This window comes from Silene latifolia, chromosome 6 (genome assembly GCF_048544455.1).
Source record: "Silene latifolia isolate original U9 population chromosome 6, ASM4854445v1, whole genome shotgun sequence".
Classification (NCBI taxonomy): domain Eukaryota; kingdom Viridiplantae; phylum Streptophyta; class Magnoliopsida; order Caryophyllales; family Caryophyllaceae; genus Silene; species Silene latifolia.
The window spans coordinates 32,234,957-32,250,150 of record NC_133531.1 but is presented as its reverse complement, the minus strand read 5'-3'; the positions used below and the strand labels follow the sequence as shown (position 1 = coordinate 32,250,150).

Below are 15,194 nucleotides of genomic sequence, written 5' to 3'. Positions count from 1 at the left end.
GAAATAATATTATATTTAATAATGTTAATTTAAGTATCAGCAAACTTATTACTTTATGTAATAACAGCACTAAGTCCTGGAATGTGACTAGATTTAAGGACCTCAACAATCCCGAGATAGAAGAGTCAGCTAGAAACAACTCTAGTAAGGAAGAAATTTGGTGGTAAAAACCTAGAAACGGTTTCATAAAGCTAAATTTTGACGGATCAAGAATAGAAGGTAATAAAGCTGCTTCAGGATATTCTATAAGAGATCACAATGGCAAAGTCGTTTTGTTGGGAGCAAAAAAGTGCGGATCCAATAGTATCCTTGTTGCGGAAGCTCTGGCTTTAAAAGTAGGTATTTTAGCAGCTAAATACTTAGGAATCTCAAAGTTAATTGTGGAGGGTGATAATTTATGTGTTATTAACTCAATTCGAGGTACTTGGCAAATTCCTTGGGAATTTTCTAGTATTATCAAGGATGTAAAATTAGACCTTCATTTTTTCGATGAAGTGATAATTAAACATTGCTTTCGTGAAGCCAACAAAGTTGCTGACTTCATGGCTACTATTGGACATTCATGTCCAACTCTTTCGAGGTGGTTTGATAGCCGATGGCTTCAACTTACCTCTCTCATTCGAAAGGATGAAATAAGTTGGTCCTACTCTAGATGATCAACCTAGTTTTCTTACCTAATCAAAAAAAAAAAGTGGTACAAAATTAGAGAACTAAAAAAATAAGAAGAAAAAGCACAACAAACACACATATTATAGACAGACTAATCATTACTCCGTATGAAATTGCTAAATTAGCATTTCGACAATTTAATAATAAATAAAATAATAGACTACCAACAAATAATATAAAACAAAAACAAAAACGACTTGAATATGCATATAGAGAGAATAGAAGAAGTCAAGTTTTATATAAAAAAATTTCCAACGTGTAATTGCCCATGCCCATATCATAGTTGTATACAAACACAAAATTAAATTTTATCTTATTATAGGAGTAAATTACTTATCTTCTTTTTGTATCATAGTTAAACACGTTATCCTATTTTATTATAGGAGTAAATTACTTATCTTCTTTTTGTATCATAGTTAAACACATTATGCTATTTTCTTTATCTTATCATGGAGTGATTCGTAAAAGATATAGTTTTTGGCTCGAAAAGTCGAAAGTGTTTCAAAAGAGTTGGACTCTCTGTAATCGCTCGAAAAAAGCTTGCTTTATTAATATAGATAGATAGATAGATAGATAGATAGATAGATATAGATTACAAATATCCAATGTTACTACAATTCTTTTCACTATTAGCAGAATTATTACTTTTACTCTTAAGTATCCAATGAGTGATTACTATATCCAAGGTTACTTTTATTACTCTCACTACATATGCATTAAATTAATTAAGTCGAAATAATTATGGAATATTTTATTTTGTTTGTAAATTTTACTCTTTAATATTTTCCAAAATATAATATACTTATATTATACGAAGTATTTGTTTATGTTTAAATAATTAACATCTTTATACTAATTAATGCCATAAGTGAGCATGTTTATTTTAAGGAAAATCATCATATTTCGGTGTTCTCTAAATTTATACCATCAACCAAAACTATAATATATTTACATTAAGTCTCTTGTTCAGATCCATCAAAGAGTGCTAGTGATTTAAAATTATTTAGTATAATTAATTTGTATAATTTTCTTTAATTACATGGATAACCGCGAAAGTGGTAATTAGGCCCCTTAACTTTGTTGAATTGTGAAATTAGGTCCCATAAGTTTTATTTGGAGCAATCAAGCCCCTTAAGTTTCACCAAAAGTGACATTCAACCCCATTTTTGTAATTTTCACCAAATTCTTATATTAAAATCACTTTTGATACAATTTATCAAATATAAAATATTTCTTTTATAATTTTAGAACTTTTATACTTATATTAAATATTGAGAATTGTTTTATTTTGAATTTTATAGTATATAAACATTTTTTTTTTTTGATGACGAGGAGGTTGGATCCTCCCCGGATACAGGAACCCACCCTGCTAGGCGCCTGTACCATGTGAGTTCTTTCCCGCGGGGATTATTCCCTCTCCGGGCGTCAGGTCCCCAGGAAAGTGTTCATCTAGGGAATCGAACCCAGGACCTCGCAATTCCTCCTTAGGAGGCTTTGAGGTTACCCTGGAATTCCACTAGACTCACACATCTTGGGTATATATAGACATTTTATTATATATGTATGAATATTATATAAATTATAAACAATCTACTAAATATGTATGTAAAAGTGCTCTTCAATGATTAATAAATTATGTAGAAATTCGTAAAGTTGCAATTAGTAACTTTTAATTATATAGTAAATTGTTTAATACTAATATAAAATGTTTTTAATTAAAATTCTTGTGAAAATTATAAAAATGGGGTTCAATTTCACTTTTGGTGAAACTTAAGGGGTTTGATTGCTCCAAATAAAACTTATGGGGCCTAATTTCACAATTGAACAAAGTTAAGGGGCTTAATTACCACTTTTGCGCATGGATAACTCTATATAAAATCCTTATTTTTCAAATTTGAAAGCAAATAAAGATAGTGTTTGGGTGTGGCGACTTGTGGGTATTGGTTGGCTACCGAGAGGATGTGGGAATGAAAGGGAAGAGACGGATTTGTTAGAATGAGTTGGGCGAAGACGGTGAAAACTGAAAACTCTTTTGTTGTCTTGTTCTGCAGTGTCGATGTCGTTCAAGGCTTTCAAAGACACCCTTAAGCCATGCACCACCACTTCTACCACCTCTTCTTCTTCTTCTTCTACAATTTCCCAGTTCAACCCTAATCCAATTCACCCCAGAAGAATTCCCCCCAAAACTTCCATTTCTCAGCAACTCCTACGTCTCGATCACTCTCTTTCTCAACAGACCAAACTTTCCGATAAACAACCACCCATCACCAAGGAAAAGGAAAAGGAAAAGGAAAAGGTAAAGGAAGATAATGAAGACTATAGAGGGTTTGGTAGACCCAATTTGGATGTTTTTAGTTTCGGCGAAACTGGCCCTTTTCAGCCCCTTCTCTTGTCCTCTCCCGGTGTCCTTCCGCTTGTCCAGGTTTTCATTTTTTCATTATTAACCTAATTCGTAATCGGCTCATTTTATGGTTACTTATCTTGCAATGTTGTACAGGTCCCTGCTTCTATTAATTGTAGGCTTCTCCAGCACCAACGGGAAGGAGTTAAATTTCTATACCAATTGTACAAGAATAATCATGGAGGCATTCTTGGAGACGACATGTGAGTACACCAATAATCAACGCCAACCTCTTGTTGATTATGAAATTCTTCTTTGTTTTCACTGAAATTAATCAGACTTCTGCCTTTTTCTATTTCAAGGAGCAATAAATTGACTTCAATTGTTCAAGTTTCTTAACAAGTTTAGTATTATGAAAAGTATAGTTTCTGCTGAGCTTGTTTAGGAGGAACATAATGAGGGTCTTGTTCTTCATGGATTCATCTCTAACTTAGTAGCCAAGCTAACATTGACAATACAAGACTAATCATGGAGTAGAGATGACTCTAGGTTCACCATTTTTGAAGTTATATTATTTGCTGTATACTTGCAACGTTTTTTTCCTCTTTAGTCCTAATTAATTGGGAATAATGCAAGGTCCTCCCTGCAATGGATTACTTGGCACATGTTTTCTGATTTTCGATAAGTAACTAATATGAGCATTATAGCAATGCTTCCATGTCGCAAAATTATTTTTAATTCTGGATTATTGGCCGGTAAGTTTGTACTATGACCTACATGGCTGAATCCTGCAAAAATTGCATTTCTTCTGAGATTACTCTTCCCTGGCATCAAGAAGTGATATAGACTTTAGAAATACTTGTTTCTTTCTTGATTCAGTTATGCGTTTATGTAGGGGATTAGGGAAGACAATACAAACTATAGCCTTCTTAGCTGCTGTTTTTGCAAAGGATACAGAATCTGCTAACCCTGCTACTGTGAAGAGAAATCAGCAGGGTCCTGTTCTCATTATAGGCCCCGCATCAGTTCTGCAGAACTGGGAGAATGAATTCTCTAACTGGTCTACTTTTCGTGTTTCTATATACCATGGACCAAATCGTGACTTGATTCTTAATAAGGTAGAGGGGCAGGAACTAGAGGTAATGATAACAAGTTTTGATACATTTAGAATATATGGGACTACAGTTTCAGAGGTTATGTGGGATATTGTCATTGTTGATGAAGCACATCGGCTGAAGAATGAGAGGTCAAAGTTATACATTGCATGCCTTGGTTTTAAAACTAAAAGAAGATATGGTCTAACGGGGACTGTAATGCAGAATAAAATAATGGAGCTCTTTAATTTGTTTGATTGGGTTGCGCCAGGATCTTTGGGATCACGAGAACATTTTCGTGACTTCTATGACGAACCTCTTAAGCTTGGCCAAAGGTCTAGTGCTCCTGAACCGTTCATCCAAGTTGCTGAAGAGCGCAAAAAGCACCTCACAACACTTCTCAGCAAATATTTGTTGAGGAGGACAAAGGAGGAGACTGTTGGAAATCTTATGTTGGGAAAGGAAGATAACATTGTCTTTTGTGAAATGAGTGAACCGCAGAAACGGGCCTATCAGAGAATGTTGCAGCAACCAGAAATTCGGTGCCTCATAAATAAAGATCTTCCATGCTCATGCGGTAGTCCACTTAGCCAAGGGGAATGTCATAATAGAACAGTTCCAGACGGTGTCATATGGAGATATTTGCACAGAGATAATCCAGAGGGTTGCGATTGGTGCCCTGGTTGCCTTATTTTTCCATGTATTCTTAAGCTTCAGCAGGTTTGTTTCTGAATTTTTATCTGCATGGGATGTTTTAATGCACTGTTGTTCTCTCTCCCCTTGACCATCCGGATCAGATGATCTACTGTTACGAGTAACACAACAGAGTCTTGTGTAGTCCCAAACATTCTACACGTAATCTTTATTCTCTTTTTTTCTCCTTCCGGTTGAGCAGGCTCATTATAGCAGTTGGATGGTACCTGATAGCCTGTTCCTCCAGATGCTCCTTACCCGAGGAGTGATGTTGTAGAATCTAAAAATGATAATTTTCTAGCCGATAACCAAGCAATGTGTAGTTAAACATGAAAGTTTCAGTAACTGTAAAACAATGCGATCATTATCAAATAGTGGGGACAATTTAAAGAAGAAAACTATAATTTGCCTCTCTTTTCCATTGATTATTTCTTTTGCTTCCATCTTGAATTGAATATTTTGTTTTTACCAAGTAAACCCAAATATTTGGAGTGTATATGTAACGTAAATGAAGGAAGAGAGGAAGGGAAATATACAACAACAACATTACCCCAGTGCCTCAATGGTTCCCGCAAATTGAGAGGTAAGGGGGGGTCGGATGTACGCAGCCTTACCCTTGTGTTAGCAACACAAAGAGGCTGTTTCCGAATGACCCAAAAAGAAAATTGCGTCGAGAACTGCATTGAAGGACCGCTACTTCACAAAAGAAAGAAGCGCATCCACTTTAGTAAGCCATTTTGATTTATTCCATTATAATCCATAACCAAAGAGTAATGAGTCTCTGGCTCCATTGGAAATATGGAAAAAGAGGAAGGGAAATATAACTTAGATAAATTTAGCATAGGAAGATTGTTCAAGGTTTTCATTTTTCTACAGCACTTAGACCTATTATTTGAGATAGAAATTGGATATATATGTGACTCATCAAATTAAAGGAGGTTGGTTGAAGTGGAAGAGGGCCATTTGGATTCAACATAGATTGAAGCATCGGTTCTTCCTAACGACAATTAGTTATATGGCATTGTTTGTTGGGCTGTGAAATTTCTAATTCAAAGAAGTATGTGGTAGATATGTCATGTGTATGCTATTTGTGGATGTGTCAGTGTGACGATCCAAGGATTAATTGAGAAACGTGATTAGGCAGATGCATGAGCTGCGTTTGTTGAAGATAAGATGAGCTCCGTCTACATATTTTTAGAATTAATTTCTTTGAAATTCCTGATGCATTTGGGGGTACCGGTTTGAGATTTATGAGAAAAGAAGTTTCTGTCAAAGTATGCTTGATTATCTTTTCTTTGGGGTTTGGGGTTGAAGGTTCTCCATTATTGCTGGACTAGAATCACAAAAATAAACATCCCATAACACTGAATAAAGACAGACAATCCATTTTGTTCATAACTGATTTCCACTAGAGTGCGTCTTTTCAGTATTAATGTACTACTATATTTCCTTAAAAATGATTTCGGAATAAAAAATGAAGGTTGGTTCTGATAATAGTCTGGGGGTTTGATGGCGAAGCTTTGCAAGATATTCCCTTTTGTGGATTGATTTCTATTTCTTAGGAGGGAGAGGATGGCTTATTTGATACAGAAATAAGTTGTAAAATAATGGTCGACAGTGGAATAGTTTCAACAATATTTTAGGGAAGTGTGTTTGTTAAAGCGATAGTCACTTGATATTATTTGGCTCTGCATTATCAAAGTATTTTAAAGAAAATTGATAGGATTAATTCACAATCCTTTGTTTCAGTGTGGGTTTGGCTCAAACATATTTTATCAATTAATAGGGAAAAAGGAGAATGAAATTAGTTGAGATTCAGGAGTAGGATTCTCCTATGTTCCTCTGACACTTCATTTAGCTGTCGTGACGCGCGTCCGACACGAAGTTTCGACACTTCACTTTAGACCAAAGATTGAAAAAATCGCACAAAGCCGTATCCGAAACTCTGCGTGTCAACACCATGTCGAAGAGTCGGGGTAACACAGGGATTCTCCAGTCGTTATTGTATATGTTTTCAATTTAGTTTCTAAGAAGTTCGTCAAAACAACGCGGGGATGTTGAGAGATAGCTTTTTTTTTCGTTTGGTGAGATATTTGTGTTTCAAATTGGGTGCTATGACCAAAAACTATGGAGCCATTTTGCTTTATCTAAGTATTTCTGTGCTATTGAGTGGAGTTTGCCTCAGTGTCTGCAGTGCATTATGAGCTGTTTTTAAACTGTAGGTATTGTCAATTTTGTCATGCTGAAGTTTTAGTATTACCAGTCATTCTTAATGCTATTTTTGAGAATTGAATGATTGTTGTCCTTGTGTGATCCCAAAGGTGATCAAGGGTATAGTAATAATTCTTTGCATTATATGACAGATTAGCAATCATGTGGAGCTTATCAAGCCAAACCCAAAAGATGATGAAGATAAGCAAAAGAAAGATGCTGAGTTGGCTGAGAATGTTTTTGGTCCTGATATTGATTTGGTGGGAGGGAAGACTCAAAATGAAAGCTTTATGGGTCTCAGTGACGTGAAGCATTGTGGAAAAATGAAAGCTCTAGAGAGATTAATGACATCTTGGATTTCACATGGTGATAAAGTTCTCCTCTTCAGTCACTCTGTAAGGTGAGCTCCATAACTTGTATTTTCATGGAGATCAGGGTTGTTATTTTGCTACGTCTTTGGTTTAAAACTTTCGTTTTCGCAAAACAATTTGACATATTTTACTTTACAACCTGCATGCTCTTTTTTTTCCTTTCTAAAAAGATCATTACACCAGTCACTACATTGAGATTTATTAGGTAAATCTATATATCAATACGTTCAGGATGTTTAAAGCCTAGCTTTTGTTTTCTCCCGCTTGCTTGGCTGAAAAGGAAGATTATTAGCAGACATGAAATAGTTTTGAAAATATGTGAAAAGATTGAATATGTACCGGTAATAGCTTTTGGGGGCATTTTTTTTTTCCTGATAAGTTAAAGAAACTAGGTTGATCGAAAATCAACCTATACCATCCTTGCGGATGAAAACAGTAAAAGAAAATCAACGATTTTCAAATTACAAGGAAGCAAACATAAATGAAAGGGCACCAAACGGAAACTCTCGTAAGAAAAGAATTTCACTTTAAAACCCCATAGAAGAATTAAAGAAAATAAAATAAACAACTTAAAGAAGTAGTCTTCACTCTTCTCCCAACATCCAGATTGTTGTAGGGATCCCAAGTCAAACTAGACCTGGAATGATTTAGAGGACAACAATGAGGGGGAAGATGGATGGCTTGATCTGAAGTCATGTCATAAAGCAAAAACAAAAAGAGAACTTAAATAGCACCTCAAGCTCATGTGCTTTTCTTCCCAGCATTTTTTTATCGGCAGTAATGAAGCTCATTGGGGTATCTTGATGTGGAATCGTGCTAAAATGCAGCATTTGATGATGTGATACCATGTTTCTTATGCTGATTCATTTTGTCAGGATGTTAGACATCCTGGAGAAGTTTATGATGCGGAAGGGATATTTCTATACAAGACTTGATGGGTCGACACCCACTGGAGTGCGCCAATCTCTTGTTAATGATTTCAACTCAAGCCCAAGCATGCAGGTAATTTATATGTATTGAAATTACTGACCTGAAGGAGCAGATTCACCATTTTGAAGAATTTACCCTACTAATTTACTGTGTAGGTGTTCCTAATTTCTACTCGAGCTGGGGGCCTTGGACTAAATCTAGTTAGTGCCAATCGGGTTGTGATATTTGATCCAAGCTGGAATCCTTCACATGATTTGCAGGCCCAAGATAGGTCATTTCGTTTGGGCCAGAAAAGGCACGTTGTTGTTTTTCGCCTTATTGCAGCTGGGTCTCTTGAGGAGCTTGTATATACCCGCCAAGTTTACAAACAGCAGTTATCAAACATCGCAGTTTCTGGAAAATTGGAAAAGCGATATTTTGAAGGTGTCCAGGTGTGTAAAATCTCTTTTGTCTTTTTCGCACACTGAAAGTTCTCTTATATTTGCTCTTCAGGATCAGCTTTGAATAGAAATTTATTGTGTTTTCCCTTTCCTCTTTGCTTTACCTCACCTTGACGGGTTTTAAACAATAATTTACAGTGGTCAGCCAAAATCATTTTTATCTTGTTCTTCCTTTTTTTTAGTTGTGTTTTTCCTTATTACTGCTATTATTGTTAGGGTGTTCAGAATAAACCGAACCGCAATAACCGAACAGTAAAACCGAAAAACCGTCCATTTTTAAGGTTCGATTAACCGAACCGTTTCGACAAAGCGGTTATTTGAACCGAACGTTAACTTTATTATGGACAAGGTTCGGTTAAGGTTCGCAATTTTAGATAACCGGTTAACCGCGAACCGAACCGTTCACAAAAAAGTAAGCAAAAAATTAAAATATTATATAAAAAATTGTTCGTTCGTTTAATTTTTTTAGTGTATCCAAATTTAAAATTTCTTAAATTGATTAATGCTAAAGTTTAGCTTATTAACTTTATTGTTGGGTATAATATATAACGAAAATTTAATTAAACTATTATAAAAAATTAACGAAAAATGAAAAAAAAAATAATATAGAACGATTGTCGGTTAACCGGTAACCGAACCGCTAATAACCATTTAAAGTGGTTAACCGAACCGTTTATAACCGTTTCTAACGGTGCGGTTTAGGTTCGGAGTTTTGCCGAACCGAACCGTGTGCGAACCGAATTAAATTATAGGTTCGGTGAACCGAACCGCGAATTAACACCCCTAATTATTGTTACAGGACCACAAACAGTTTCAGGGCGAGCTCTTTGGAATATGTAATTTGTTTCGTGATCTGTCAGACAAGCTATTCACCAGTGACATCATTGGATTGCACGACAAACATGCACCTGAACCCGTGGGAGGTGAAAAGCAGAATGTAAATAATATAGGGGTGCATCTTGTTCAATCAAAGGAGGCAACCAAGTCGTCTTTTTCGGAGTCTAATGTTACAGAGCCATCCAGTTCACTGAGTACTGCTGTTAATAAGCCACTACTTAAAGAACTAGGTTTGTATCTGTATCCTCTATCTCCAAACCCTCCCATTTGTTTTTCCAACATGAGATATTAGGCATACCAAGTTACCAACCTTTTTATCAAAAAAGAAAAGATAACTTCATGCCTATGAAAAATACAGTCATCATGCATATGAAACAATGAAAGGTTTTACGGCATTTGAAAAATACAGTCATCATACACTTTCAATGGAAACACGTGTATAGTCCAACATGGTTGGTAGTTGCTTTCTCAAACTGATCTTTATTCCACCTTGCTTGATATGTCAAAACGTCATTTAAAAGTATACGAACTTTCTATCATCAGCCAACAGTCTAAAAAGTTGATCTTATGCAGGTATTCTATATTCACATCGGTTTGAAGACATTGTCAACTTTGGTCCCGAGAAAACTGTTATCATGGCTGAAAAAGCAGCCTCAAATGGTGATACGAAGGAGCTGCATAACTATCCACTTACTGAAGCCAAGCTGTTGAATGATGTGGCAGAAACAAAGCCTATGTCTAGAGAGAATAAAAAGAGGCAGTTTAGTCTAGTTGCCCGGTGGATGGGCATGACAGAACTCGAGTTCAGTAAGTGGGTTATATCTGCATCTCCTAGAGATCGAGAGAAGACGCTCCGCGATTATAAAAAGAGGAGAAAAGAGACGACATCACGAGCTTAGACATGGGATATGTATGGCGGATTTCTGGTCGAAAGGGATAGACCTCAATAAAGACGGTTTACCACGCTTGCCTTAGTTCTTCATGAGTCGATGTCACTCATGTACATACAAAGTGAGAACCAAAACTTGTGCAGAAAATGTCTCTGTTTTAGCTTTCTTTTTAACAAACTAATTCAGCAGAGATGTTCATCGAACCACACTAATATAAATGAATAAGTAGAGCTTTGTAAATATATTTTTTAATCAAATAACAATGAATGTTAAATCCGTGTTGTTAGGGTAGCAGCAATATTTGTTTGTGTTGATATTTAGTCTGCTTGGCAGGTCTGTTGTACTCTATGTACTCTTTGTTCTGTTTTGTGATCTACTTAACTCTATTTGCCGCATTCCCTCAAACAGAATTTTTTCTCCCACAAATTCTTTCTTGTTTCATACGGACCATTTTGGTCTGAAATAATAAGACGGGAGTTTGTTGCCATTTTATGTAAAATGTAATCACAATGGTCCGGCAGTGTTACAGCTTATGGTAACTTGTTCTCTAGAAGTGATCACATTTGACTATTAAATGGTCACAAAACCTCGTCTTATTATTTTAGACTAAAATGACCCGTCTGAAGGTAGACTCACTCTTTTTCTCCGGTCTCGTCATTTCGAGTCAAGTTCTTTATCAGATTACCAATACTTTGTAGGTCACTCGCATCATATTGCACAGTTGCGCAGGAATTCGACTTCAAAATGTGGCGTAGATTGTCTACAACTCCACACAATCGTGACAATCAAAAGTAGATGTTGTATTAGAATTTCTTTGTTGTGGTTTGTTGACTAGGTGGCGTAGATTGTCTACAACTCCACACAATCGTGACAAGCAAAAGAGGTCATGTGAAGATTTGCATTATTCTTCATAACCTAGTAGGTGTTCTTTTTTATTGGTCGGGAAAGTAAACATAGTACAATGAGAAAGAGTTTAGTGGAGTGGAACCTATTAGATTTACCCCTACCCAGATAATAAAATTCGGGGGAGTTTATAAATAGTGAACAAAATTGAAGAACCCAGATAGATTGAAAGATCAGTTTCAAAGAGGGGTTGAATGATTTTAGAATGATTTTAGAATGAGTATAGCAAAATTAATTTAAGTTTGAGCTTGGAAGCAACCCGCTATTTATCTATAGGCGAAGAACAGATTGTTATTGGCTGCTTTGCCTATCTATTATACTTTCTCCGTTTCATATGATAATTTACGTTTTTATACACGTATGTCAATGCTTGTTTTCTTTTATTCATATCTTTTGTTACATATTATTAAAAATTATAAAAATTTGATATTCATAATGCACTCAGTAAGACAATTTAAATAAGATCTCACATGACTATCTTTTATGTTATACATTAGAAGTTGTATTGAAGATTCTTCTCACTTATGAATAGTGCCCAAAAAGCAAACGTAAACAATTCAATGGAACGGAGGAAGTACTATCTATTCTTAGCGTAATAAAAAGTAGTAAAAATTGTTAACTACCACTTAGTATTTCCTGTATTTTACAAACTACCACCTTGTATTTCATTTATTACAAATTACCACCTACATTATAGTGTATATATCCCAACTCACATCGTATTTTGTTCCCGATTATCATTAACTTAATTTCCCGACTCATTAAGTGAATAAACTGTAATGTGACTAAAATACCCCTATTTTCATTCATTCCAATTTCCAAACACTCACTACCAATTAGATTATCGGAATCAAAATCCAATAATCATAAAACTCATCATTCCACATTATACACCTCCGCCAATCCACCATCCTCCTTTTCCCTCCAGTCCGGCCATCTGACTACCACCCTCTGCACTTGTAATACCTTGTATTTATTTAATTATAACTAGACCGAATAGAGAACCCACTCGGCCGAGTGCAGCTCCACTCGACCGAGTGATCCAATACAGTAGGCTGGAAAGCCCGGAAAGTCGGTCACTCGACCGAGTGGAGCCTCCACTCGGCCGAGTGCCGGTCGAGTGAGTTTTTTGTTCGTTGTTGGGGTTTTTGTGGTGGTTATCGTGGTGGTTGGGGGTCGAATCTGAGGGAGAGGGCAGGAGGCGGTTGGGTCCTGACCACCGTGGTGGTGGTGGCCCACGATAGGAGCTGTGGTGGTCGGCTTAAGCATAAATGTTCGAGTTTGTTGGTCGTTGTTGATGTAGCCGTGTTGTTGTTTGTTGTTGATGTCGTGTGGTGGCTGTGCTGGCCGTGGCCCATCATGGTTGGTAGTGGTGGCCACGGTGGCGGCTCACGGTGGTGTAGGGCGATGGGTTGTAGCGGGTTTTGGGTAGTTGTATAAGAGGGGTTTAATTAGTGTATACGTATTCAATTAGTATTAGATTAATATATTTTTACGTATTTATATACGTATTAGTTTGGTATATTTATACGTATTTGTATTATTATCATATTTTAGGAAATGAGTTATGAGACGGTTTTACGAGACATGCCTAACTTGTGTGACGGATTGCTTATGCGGATTTGCTGTGAGGTAGGTTTATCCTACTCAGTTTCATTGTTGCATTTATTTATAAAATGAGTCTTTTATCATTCATTTGCATTGAGTTGCATGTTGTTGGTTTTGACGACTCGACGAGTCGGGATATTGAGGAACTGGTATCCATGACATGTTTGGCATGTCATGGTGTATATGGTCTGTCATGCATTTTATACTGTGACGATTGTTGTATGTTATGATCGTATATGTGGAGGATTGGTTGTTATTATTATTTGGAGACGTAAGACGGTTGGGAGATCGTCTTACGCTTAAGTCGCCTCTTGGAGCTTCCCACTCCAAGGAGGTGTGCACATTAATGGCTTGAGTTACGGAGGGACTCGTGTGGTTGAGACACGACGTCTGGCAGGGGATCCGGTTGGCTTCCGGACCCGGTACGTCTGGGCGTGTCCCAGTACTTGTTTGTGTTTATCGGTATGTCTGGGCGTGTCTCGATACCAGTGTGGTTGTCGGAATGTCTGGGCGTGTCCCGGTACCGTGGTGGTGGTTGTTGATGGTGGTTCGTTCATATCATGGTCACTGTAAGCTCACATACTCGAGTCATGTCACACTTTATTTATTTAATGAAACTGACGTTTGTGTGTCTGTGTAATTGTCACTTATCTCTTTTGGGTGGCCTGTGTCGATCCACATGATATCGTTTGGTCATATGGGGAGCAAGTTAAGTACATGTTGTTTAGATAGCACGCGGGAGACGAGCTTGATGAGTCACGAGACGAGTCTAATTGGCTAGAAGAGTATAGTGGTTATGAGTTGTACTTTTATTCATTTGTTTATATTTATGTAAATCATTAAACATTACATTAAGAAAATGTTCTTTGATTGAAGTTTTGAAACCCTACCTGGGGAAACCGAGATGGTAACGCTCCAATTATCTTGGCCAGATAGTTGGGGTGTTACACTATCTTACTCTAATAAATAAAATTAAACTCCTAAAATTAGTAACTCTACATACTTAAAGAAGTTAATGGGTGTAACATGTATGAACTAAACAATAGCATACTATATACACATGAAGAGAATGCAAACACATTCAAGGAGAACACATATATACTTTTTGGTAAAAGAAATATAACTTAAATACGTAACACAATTACAGTATCTACCCACTCTCTTTATTAGTCGATTTCTATGTTAGTCTATATGTTTCGAGTTTTATACTGATAAGGATTTAGCCGTATCACCTATATCAAAATAAAACTAAATTACTACTAACCAATAGCTAGCGGTAAGAAGGGTCAAATTCACAGGGAGGCGAGGTAATTGTTCTGCTAGTTTGTTAATATTTAAGTCCGTCTTAAAGTAGAAGTTTCTTGAAGGGTTGATTGATTGATTTTTATAAACTAATTGCAATAAAGTAATAAATATGGGAATTCAATAATATTAAAGAGTCTAAGGATCAAGTTCACTAGGTAGTTATCCGGGGGTGTGATTTAACTAATTGATAAAGCAATTTATGTTGTTTAAGGTCGTAGGATCGGTCGATTCTAATATGTCCTTTAGGTCTAAGCTTAACATGCGGTCGCCATCATTAATTCAGCCTATTCAATTATCGTAACCTATATTTAGTCTTAATCTGGTCGTTAATAATCCTAATTCGCAATGCTAATTAACTAATCCTGGTCAGTAATTAATCAATTAGGTTTAAGGCAACAATTGAACAACAACCAAGAACAATTTAACTATCACTTCATTAATAAAACCTTCTTCTAACACCCTAGATCCATTTTCACCCTAGGTAAAGGAATTAACTACTCATGATAAGAGAACTAACAACAATAATAACAATAGAAAACATAATTAAAAGCATGTAATAAGAACAATTGAGCAATTAAATAACTTGATTGAATAATAAGTGAAGAATGACTAAACTACCGTAGCAAATTAATGTAGAACGAGTTTTAGATCCAAAATAACAATAACCGACTAAACCTAGGAGTTTTCGGAGTTCTCAAAGTAAATAAAGCGTAAAAATACAATAGGGCACGAATTGTGTATTTATACTAAACATAAACCGATTTAGGAAATTTGCGGGAAAAGTCGTCATACCGATGTATACTCGATCGAGTACAAGGAGACTCGATCGAGTACACACCACTCGATCTAGTACAAGGCAACTCGATTGAGTACTCCTTGCTTGAGCTCTTTTCTTCGTCTAG

General features: G+C 36.2%; 1 protein-coding gene across 1 annotated transcript; it reads left to right on the top strand.

Annotated features, from left to right (window-relative positions):
* The first annotated feature begins 2,571 nt into the window (after positions 1 to 2,571).
* On the top strand, positions 2,572 to 10,871 carry LOC141586667 (switch 2-like). Its single transcript, XM_074407964.1, has 8 exons — positions 2,572 to 3,091; positions 3,167 to 3,273; positions 3,906 to 4,824; positions 7,161 to 7,408; positions 8,255 to 8,381; positions 8,465 to 8,740; positions 9,549 to 9,816; positions 10,160 to 10,871. Exons 1-8 carry the CDS (start codon positions 2,726 to 2,728, stop codon positions 10,483 to 10,485), a joined length of 2,637 nt encoding a protein of 878 aa, XP_074264065.1. The 5' UTR covers positions 2,572 to 2,725; the 3' UTR covers positions 10,486 to 10,871.
* Positions 10,872 to 15,194: the final 4,323 nt, after the last annotated feature.

Excerpts from the sequence above, each read along its gene's own strand:
- LOC141586667 (XM_074407964.1), top strand. The coding sequence starts at position 2,726 with ATGTCGTTCAAGGCTTTCAAAGACACCCTTAAGCCATGCACCACCACT. Across the intron at positions 7,409-8,254 it reads CTCTTCAGTCACTCTGTAAG|GATGTTAGACATCCTGGAGA; the intron begins GTGAGCTCCATA and ends TCATTTTGTCAG. Across the intron at positions 9,817-10,159 it reads GCCACTACTTAAAGAACTAG|GTATTCTATATTCACATCGG; the intron begins GTTTGTATCTGT and ends GATCTTATGCAG.